At 38.6% G+C, this 10,508-nt stretch overlaps 1 protein-coding gene across 3 annotated transcripts in view; it reads left to right on the plus strand.

Moving 5' to 3' along the window:
- rassf3 (Ras association domain family member 3) overlaps positions 1-10,015 on the plus strand; it is a 68,140-nt gene extending 58,125 nt beyond the window's left edge. For all 3 annotated transcript variants that reach the window (XM_032505657.1, XM_032505658.1, XM_032505659.1), the window contains 4 exons: positions 2,664-2,828; positions 4,231-4,318; positions 5,789-5,904; positions 6,791-10,015. In XM_032505657.1, the coding sequence (XP_032361548.1) occupies positions 2,664-2,828; positions 4,231-4,318; positions 5,789-5,904; positions 6,791-6,940 (519 nt within the window). In that variant the 3' untranslated portion in view covers positions 6,941-10,015. The remainder of the gene's footprint in view (positions 1-2,663; positions 2,829-4,230; positions 4,319-5,788; positions 5,905-6,790) is intronic.
- The last annotated feature ends 493 nt before the right edge of the window (positions 10,016-10,508 follow it).

A 10,508-nucleotide genomic window follows, 5' to 3' on the forward strand; every position in this document is an offset into this window, starting at 1 on the left:
ACACACACACACACACACACACACACACACACACAGGCTGAGTCAGTGAGTTTTATGTATTTGGCTTGGAGCTTGTTTCTTCTTTAAAAACAGATGAAGTGTTGTACAAGGCGGACACTGGATCCTGTAGATATTCTGGATGCAGCTGCCGTTACCATTAGACTACTATATGACATTAACACAGTGCCGAAGCAGCCGTCACACTCAACGTTGTTTCACTCACTGAATTCAGTCATTCCTCTGATAAATCGTAACAATATGTATGTTGCTTTATAATATGTGTTTATGTTTGTCTTGTGTTGGACCCAAGAAAGAATGGTCTTCACTATGGTGATGACTAATGAGGTTTCTTAAACAATAAACAACATTGTAACTTATATGAAAATGTTGCATGGTCATCAAGGATAGTCAACGCACAATTACACCTGTGTTTTAATTTTAAAAGCTTTGAAATCCAGTGGCGGATGAAGTAATTGATCCTTTCCTTAAATAAAAGTAGAACAGTGTCTACTTTAGGAATACATTTTAAAAGTGGGTGTCAGGTTCAAACAACAATTTTAGATACTTTGTTTGCTACTGAATAGACCATTAGTACAGCACTGCATCATATCATGCTTTTTTCTATGTAAAAAGTAACTATAGGTATCAAATAAATGTAAGGGGGTCAAAGTTTTAAGTAGCATAAAATGAAAATACTTGCATAAAGTATGTCAAAATTGAATTCAATTAGAGTACTTGGTACGTGAATCTACTCATTTACTTAGTTACTTCCACCGCTGCTGATATGTTTTATTATATATGTTAGATATAGAGTCCCCAAAGGAAGGAGTTTGTTTATCACCAATTCAACACATACACCAGAAACACACACTTAATAGATGGAGCACAGATTCCCAAAGTTACAGATTATCTACCAATTTAGCGTCAGCTTCAGTAATGGGAATTAATCCGGCTCATACCATGACACCAGATAACAGGAGTTATTATTTTAAACACTAAGCTGGACCTGCTGGAAGAAATTGCCCAAACAAACGAGATTCTTTCAAAGTTCTTTCTTAACCTTGGAAACTGAAAATCTCACTATGAAGTCCATTAATAACTGGAAACTTAACTGAGTCCTTAACATGCTTAGAAAAAAATGGAAATTTGAATATCTGCAAGCTCGTGCAATTGGGCAAACTGGATCTGGTGAGAAACCTTTTTGTGTGATATGATCAAAAAATCTACAGAACAGCTGTTTGTTAAATGATTAAACCAGTCACAACCTTTTCATCTCAAGTCTTTGTTGTAGTCTTGTGTGTTCCTGAATAAATACGCCTAACGCCTTACTGTAATTAACTGCCTATTCTTAAAAAAAAAGGAAAAAAAGCTGTTCATATAATTTCCAGCTGCGATGTCCAAACCGTTTAGAGTCCTGCTGGCCTTTAATCTCGACATTTAAAGGTGTGCTGCTGTTTTTTAACATCCACGCTGCTGTCCTGCAGCTCCCAGCATTCCTCAGCAGTCACATCAGAGTGGTGTGATGTTATTCCTGCTATTGTTCTCACCCACGCTGTTTCCCTTGGCAGCGGGAACGGTGTCTGTAGTTGCATTCAAAACCATGACACATCAGAACAGTGTTGAAGTATTTGGGGCGATGCAGAGGATTTGGGTTGTGGGTTATCTACCAGATTAGAAAACGTAGATACTTTTCTTTTTAAAGTTTTTTTTTTTTTGGGGCTTTTTTGCCTTTAGGACAATTAGGCAACAAAGGGGAGAGAGGGGGGGAAGACATGCAGGAAATCATCACAGGTCGGATTCAAACCCTGGAACTCTGCGTCGAGGCATAAACCTCGAAGTACATGTGCGCCTGCTTTATCACTGATCCAACCTGGCCACAGAAAATGTAGATATTTTTTAAATTGATAGTACACAATGCAGTAATCACATCAGCTATGGAGTATTATGTATTATTTTCAGAAGCATTTTGTATACAGGGAAAGTTGGGGGATTGGAATTGTTCCTGGGGGAGGCAGTAAAACCCAGAGAAATAAATTCATGACAAAAAGATATTTTGCAGGTTGTTTCAAACGTGAAATAGCTCAGGTGTGGGATGATCCAGTCAGCAGGTAGTTGGGTAAAATATAATGAAGAGGAAAGAGCAGTGATAGGTCTGAAACCTGCTGCTCAACACCTGTTTGAGCTGATAGTATTACAGTATGTAAAACATGTAGTATCAGTATGTAAAGCATGCAGACATGTAGTCTTTACCCACGCCTTTCTTTCTAATTCTGTCTTTCCTTCTTTCTTATCACTCCATCTGTGATACTGCATGTCTCCCTTTGTCCCCCTGTCTTGTTTCAGCTTGTGTCTTTTGACTTCTATTCCTTCTGATCTCGTTTGTCGGCTTAAGACCTTCACACACTTACAGTGCATACATTTGCACGCCCAGTCCTCCAGGCCCCATATGGAGTAATGAGATTAAGATGCTCTGCCTCTGTCTGGGACCATCTGTCCTGCAGGACACACTGGGTGAAGAGGTCTCTTCTGGACAGATCATGTAGCACATAGTACTGTGTATGGATACACCATGATTTTGTGTCTTTTATTTAAAAAAAAACATGATCAAGTGTTTTTTTTTATAGTAACATAACTCTCTCTCTCTCTCTCTCTCTCTCTCTCAGAATCCTACTGGTGTGTATACTGGTTTCATCAAGGTCCAGATGGATCTGAGGAGGCCGGTGACAGTGCGGGGGGGTCAGAGAGGAGCGCGGGGGGAGGAGGCCTTCTATCTGCCCAAAGGAGCCACCAACACCCTCCACATCAGCTCCATTAACACAGTCAAACAGGTGGCTAACACACACACACACACACACACACACACACACACACACACACACACGACAAAAAACACACACACACACAGTCGTGTCTGCCTATCTTTGTGGGGACCAGTCATGACATAATGATTCCTAGCCCCTACCCTAACCATCAAACCTAATGCCTAACCCTCACCCTCACCTAACCCTAACCATAACCTAACTCTAACCCTACTCCTAAACCAAGTCTTAGTCCTCAAAAAGCCCTTTAACGGTATGGGGTCCAGCAATTTGGTCCCACAAAGCACTCAGGTCCCCATAAGTATAATGTTTTACAATTTGGTCCCACAAATTGTAGTATCACTGACCACACACACACACACACACACACACACACACACACACACACACACACACACATGCGTCAACACAACATAATTAGGATCTGATGACATACAGGTTGAAGTCAGGATTCAACAGACGCCGGCTGATGTTGAAGTTTTTATTAAATCTCCATTGAGTTGGCCGGCAGGTGTTAACAGAAGACATATTCAAGGTGAAACGTATATGTTTCACTCGCAAAAGCCAAGGCTATTAAAATGGAATTAAAACCTCATCTGAAAACACAACTTTTACTGTATTATCCCAAAGGGGAATTTGATCTGCAGCAGGCATCAAATCACAACAAGGTCGACAAACATGAAATAAAATAGATAAATTAAATATAGAAAATGTAAATACATTTTCAAAATAGACAAGAAACAATATGTAAACTATGTGTACTTATTGTTAAAAACGTTCTATTGAAGCTCATTCTAAATCATTGCAAGTGCAATAATGAACTCCAAGGTGTTCTGATATAATATATAATATAGTGCACTCAGATGCACAGACAAAATGCTTTATGTTGTTTTTGTTGTTTGCATGTGCCCAGCCCAATAAATATTCGTATTGGATTAGCTAGCTAGATGTGAGTGTTGATGGTTGGATAAACCTCAAATGTTAGGTTTTTCTTGACTTAACAATAATTGTTGATATAAAGTTGAACTTGAGAAAAAAACAATGTCACGTATTGTTTAGCAAATGTTGAATTATTTTTTCAACACTTCCAAAATTTAGAAACGTTTGACCTTTTTCTGACAAAAGCCCTGCCAACAATACAGAAGAGCGAGTCGTGTGTTCATGTCGGACCTAATCGCTCAGAGCAAGGAGTCTATTGAGAAAATAGGTTTTCGGGTGCTTTGACTAATCATTTGTTTAAGTTAACAGTAGTATTACCCATCAGCCTCTATCAGATCACTATAGATCAATAAATTAAATTCAAAATTGGTAAAGCTTGTTCAACCAGATTCAGGTTTTAACTATCTGCTAACTAAGTTTACGTCTGTGTGTCTGTGTGTCTGTGTGTCTGTGTGTCTGTGTGTGTTTTCAGGTGATCGTCGCCCTGCTGAGCAAGTTCACAGTCGCAGACAACCCGGCCAAATACGCCTTGTACAAACGCTATCGCAGGGAGGAGCAGGGTAAGACTGAAGCCGTGCGTGCGTGTGTGTGCGCACGTGTGTGTGTGTGTGTGTGTGTGTGTGTGTGCTGGAGACAGTGTTTCATGCCACTCATGCCCCAAGCTCAGTTTCAGATGCTCTGGCACTTACATAGTGTCGGCTCAGGCTTCAGCGTGTATTTCTGAATGCCTCGCCCTTCTGTTGGGCTCTCCCCACTATCAGCAGCTCACCAGGAATATACACACACACGCGCATACACACACACGCATACACACACACTCTATGAATTAACAGCTGTTGGAGGGTCGCTGGGTTTCAAATATTATGTTTAATGTCTCCAAGAAAAGAAAAGACTGTATGGGCCTTATACTTTAAAGCAAGACCTTGAACACTTATTCAATTTGTGCGACTTGTTTTTATGTCTTCTTTGAAGTCTGTGAAACATTTTACCCCCAAACTTTTATAGAGGTTTTGGGTTTTTTTTCTGTTTACTGCTGTCATACTGTATAAGCTTCTGGTCTGTTTTTTTGTTTTACCTCATTACTGGAGACATACAGAAAGACTGCTAATAAATGACAGTGGTTAGACAGGCGTCTGACAGCAAATGTATGTGTAGACTTCGTGTGTACATGAGCTCATATATAAACTCCCCAGACAAAAGCTTTCATACAAGTAATTAAAAACAAGTTGTTGGGTTCTGGCGCAGCTCTTTCATTAGAAGTGTTGGCTGAACGTTGGTGTAGAAAGGTAGAAATGGCCTTCAGATTCAGGACAAAACAAACTGACTTCAGTTGATATCTGCCTGAAGGAAAAAAAATATATATATACGCTCTGTTTGTTCTAAGACCTGTTTGAGATAACAGTTGCCTGGATCAGTGGCTTTGGTCTCTTAAAGGAATAGATGTTTAATTAATGAAAAACCAAAATGTAAAAACTGGGGATTATGGACTGGACTATTTCTTGGATCAGGTGCAATGACATTTTGGAGTTCAACATGCTATTTACTGAGCTTTAAAGGTGCATAAAACAGAGCCAGGCTAGCTGTTTTCCCTCTGTTTCCAGTGTTTATGCTACGCTAAGCTACACCACCAACATATTTAACCATGTGGTATCGATCTTCTTATCTTAAAATACGCTTACTTGTTTTCTTGCTGAGAGTTAGATGAGACGAATGACCCCACTCATATCATATCTACTCTCATATCGCTTTAAAACTTTAATCATCAATATCGGTACCGGCCCTAAACGTCCAGTGTTGTTTGTTTCAGTCTCTCTTTGCACTCTCTGTTTTTGTAAATGACTGTGGTCCTAAAGTGCCGCACCCATCCTTTCATCCTCTGCCATGCCTGTTTATATGCACACACAGTGCAAAATGCAACGGCAGCAACCACAGTGGTGCCTGCATGCATGTGGCTTAAAGGACCGCACGTAATGTACCGCCTAAATTAATCTGTGTGTGTGTTTGTGTGTGTGTTTGTGTGTCCCCTGTAGTATATGTGTGTAAGCTGGCGGATGGCGAGCAGCCGTTGTTTCTTCGTCTGGTGGCAGGACCCGAAGGCGACACACTCAGCTTCGTGCTGAAAGAGCAACAGACTGGCGAAGTCATGGTACCACTACACCTCCATCTGCCTCTTCAGTATCTCTAAATATTCCTATTATTTCTCTCTCTTATCCTCTTAGTCGGTGCTCCCTTCATTCTCCTTTTTCCTGCTTCTCTTCTTCTCTTTCCATTACTTAAAATATCGTCCCCAATCTCTTGTTCCCCTCTCATTCCCTTCTTTTCTTTTTCTCTTTCTCCTTTTTCATGGCCAGTTTCTGACATTAAAAGGTAGAAAAACAGAAAAGTTCAGTGATGATAAAATAAAAAAGGTTGGTCGAAAGGATTAAATAACAGGTCAAAGGTTTGACTTGCTGAAAATGTTGAGACAATAAATTAAAATCATTCTATAGTAAGACAAATTTCATAATTTTGATATATTATCCCATAATTGTGTCGTCATCATTTATGAGATAGGTAGTCAAAATTATATTAACTTTCCATGTTTTTTTTTGTTCTTTTACTGGTTTTCTACACATCCTTTGCTTTTTCTTTGTCTTCTTTTAGTTTTCTGTAATCCTTTCTACTCTTCTTCCTCTCTGCCCGGTAATCTTGACCCCAAAACTTTTCCCTTTTTTACTTTTTCTCCTTTTTCATCCCTACCTTTACTTCATCCGTCTTTCTTTTTGTCCACTGCTTTTTCTTCCCCGCTCCTTCCTCTGTTCATCTTTCTCAATCCTCCTACTCTTACCTCTTCATTGTCCTCCTCTTCCTCCCATTCCCTTTTTCTTCTGTCTCCACTTCACCCTCCTTTTCTTTTTTCTCTTCCTCCAACGTTTTCTGCCTTTGCTTCAACAACATATACAGTAGCTAAACAGTCAAGTGCCATCCATAAAAACATACTTCAATAATCCAAAGAAACCAAGTAAATGCAGGTTTTCCGCTCCTCTTTTCAGTGGGATGCATTCTCGATCCCCGAGCTGCGGAACTTCCTGCGGATCCTCGACAAGGAGGAGGATGAGCAGAAGGAGGCGGTGATTCGGCGTTACCAGGCCTACCGCCAGAGACTGCTGCAGGCGCAGAGGGAGCTCAGAGGGCCCCCTTAGAGGATCAACCTCATGAGACAGGACTACTGCCCCCTAGAGGATGGAGGAGGTGGATCTTTTTTTTTTTTCTTTCACCACCTCAGAAGAGAAAAATAGTGTAAATTTTGATGGATAGAGGGATGTGAACTTAAAATTAGAAGAGAGGATCCAACGCCTGGACGAAGTGATGATACAGACAGACAGAGGGATGATAGAAAGAAGACATGATAGAAAATGAACTGACAGACGGCAATCAAAGGTTGAACGGACAAAGACCGGATGCTGGAGTTTGATCCAGCCTGGATTAAAGAATTCAAACTGCTGCCTGCTCCCACCAGAGAGTCACTTCACTGTGCCATATTCATTCATCCTCTCTCCCTCCATCCCTCCCTTATCCTTTTTTCTCTCACTCTGTCCGGCTGTCACATAATTTATCTGATTCCTCTACCTTTCCCGTCTTTATCCGTTTTAAACTTGTGAAAGACTCAAGGCCATATGTTGAGTCAGAGTTTTATTTAATTTTGTTTGTTTTTAAAGGTCTGTACATATACATATTTTTAATTTATATGGGTGAAGCTTTCTATTTTTTTGTTATCTTGAAACAACAAAAAAAGTCTTATTTTAAGTTGTTTTTTTTGTACAGAGGCGGAGCACCAATCTGGTTGTTGACACAGACACGGAGAATAGTTAATTCAGATACAAGGTGATACATTTAATATTAATACACAAGGTGAGCATCAGCTGTGGCTCCACGACAGGAACACCAGATCCCTCAGAGAAGACCCTGGACGGAAAGAAGTCTTCATCACATTTGCGTTTTGCTTTAAATACCCTGAAAGTTAAGAAATATTTCCGACGTGAGAAAGGAACAAGGAGCCTGAACGCAGGTATGGAGTCTCAAGTGTGCCAAATTGTGTTTTTAATTATTACTTTTTTTTTTAAATTGTTTTGCTTAATTTATTATTGCTTTTAATAGAACATAAAGATGGCAAAATAAACAACAAAATAGCAGAACAGACAAGGTCACCAGGGACAACACGACTTTTAAAATTAATTTAGCTAACCATTATGAATAAAGAATCTAGGAGGGTTATTTGGCTTTTGGTTTTAAAGGAACTTTTCATTATAATTCTTCAGGATGCATATTTGCCATCGTCCAATACATATCTTCAAAGCAAATAAGCACCAAAACGCGTCAAATCTCTTGACTTCTTTAGCAATCATTGTCCTGCTTTTATAGTCATTTACGTATACAATACAACTATACAATACTATAACTAAAATATATATATATATATATATATACACTTCCATTTGATTTTTTATACATAATTATATTGCTATATCTTAAATACTCAATTAAGAATTGTTATATTTCATTATTATTTTGTATTATTTTTGGCACATTTCAGACTCCATAGTAGTCGGCCTGAACGTGGATGTAGACGGAGGTACAGAGAAATAAAAAGAGGTCCGGTTTCATGTGACTGATGATGATAATCAAAGAGAAAAGGTTTCTACAGAAAGACAAATGAAAGCGTCAAATAGAAGCTTGTGAGCAATGGAGAAATGGAGCTTTGGTTGTAGAGATTGTTTGTTTGTTTTGGTGAGTGAAGACGAGTGAGGATGATGAAGATGAACTGGTGGGAGTTTGGATGGACCCCTGACCCCTGTATGGTCAGAGGAGGGAGGAGTGACATTGACTGGTTTCTGGAAGTTGACTGAGTAGTTTAGAGGAAGTAGAAGAGAAACAATAGATGGATGGAGGAAGGAAGGAAGGAAAAAACACAGACATGGGAAAGACTGCCATAGAAGCAGTGTGACCCCAACCTTGTAGGTGAGTGACCGGATTTTCCTCGAACAAGTCACCGAGATAAACCGCTTGTTCGCTTTTTGCATTAATGAAAGCTCCTGTAATCCACCGCTGAGAGGAGAAGAGGCCTGTCAGGGCTGATAGCTGCAGAAAACAGAGGAGGATAAACGGAAGGAAAACGGTGTCTCCCGTCTATCTGTCTGCGGGCATTCAGTTAAAAACGTCTGTGTTTTTGTGCTCTTATTTCAAGTTAAAAAACATACAGCCTTGACTTTGTTGTCAACCGGCTGTTTCAGCTTTTTCTCTGGTGGATTAAATGAGAAAATATTAAAGAGGGAAAGAAAGAAAGAAAGAAAGAAAGGATGGTAGTATTAAGGATATGAATGAAAGATATGCGTCAGCAAGTGTAAAAGAAGGTATAAAGGTTTATGCGTTTTTGTGCAGTAAGGGTTCATCAAAGTAACTAAATAGCTGCCTTAAATATATATATATATATATATATATATATGCTATGTTGTCTTACATATATGCAATGTATCATTTATGGCTTAGAGACCAAAGAGGCTTTTTTTTCTCAATGTAGTTTTGAAGAAACTTTTTTTTTTTTTATTGCTTTTTGAATCAGCAGTAACTCAGATATATGAGGAAACTGACAAGCAGAGATAAATCACAGAGACTATTATTTGGACAAACTACAAATCAGATTAAAATCTATCAGTAGTCATTAAAGATGTAAATAGCTTCATTGTTTGAGCTGCAGGTACTGAATGAAGTACAATAGCACCATCCAGTGGACAAATACTGCTACTGTTCTCTCATTTCTGTGTCAAACTGTCTTATAGATTTATTTTTTTGTCATAACCAAAGGTATTTTGTGGTGTTGCCTGGAGCAAAAATATTAGAGCCTTCTTCCTACTGAAGGGAAAAACACATAGTTTAGAGTTTTTATTTAAAGGGTTTTAACCTTCGTTTATGCTACTATCAAACACTGGGTTAATGCTATGGAAGCAAATAAAATAAATTAAAAAAAAAAGGTCAGAATAATTTGAATCTTACAAGCAGCTGAATGTCTAATGTGGTTTTTAATTCCCCTTCTTTGACATTCCCAGCCAGTCATTTCAAGTGATACACTGTAAAAACTTAATTTTAGGCTTTACAAATTCAGAAAAAACACAATATTAAAGTTCAAATTTAATTCGTCATTTTCCGGATCTAAAAATGAAAGTCAAGTCATAAAATCAAGTCTCTTAAAGGGGTCTGTATCAGACACCGAAATTGAAACTGAGACATTTGGGCGACCAAGAATGAGCAAAACTTGATTTTAACGACTGGATATTTCAAACTAACATAAACTAGCCAGTCACTCGCTTATACAGCTCAAACTATTTTGGCCTTTTTTTTCTTTTTTTTTTGCTTCCCTATAATATAATTTAAAATGATACGAACGTCTGCGTGACAACAGTCAGTTAATCCTAAAGCCATGTTGTTGTTGTTGTTGTTGTTTGTGTGTCTGATGAACAATGTCAGCAGGTCGTATCAATCCATTTCGGGCACTTTAACTTCGAATTCAGGGAAGACGGTGTTTTTGATTTTTTGATTTTTTTTCTCCTGTTCAAACTTCCGCCATGACATTCTGACTTACTCTTGACATCATACACACTATAATCTATTTTTAAGAAATCTTGTTAAGCTCCACTCATAATTGTTTTTGTGTTTTTGTTTACAAATGGAAGTACCGTGTGACAGAATTTAGTTATTTTACACTTCTTTTTTTTT

Source organism: Etheostoma spectabile, chromosome 23 (genome assembly GCF_008692095.1).
Source record: "Etheostoma spectabile isolate EspeVRDwgs_2016 chromosome 23, UIUC_Espe_1.0, whole genome shotgun sequence".
In the NCBI taxonomy this organism is placed as follows: domain Eukaryota; kingdom Metazoa; phylum Chordata; class Actinopteri; order Perciformes; family Percidae; genus Etheostoma; species Etheostoma spectabile.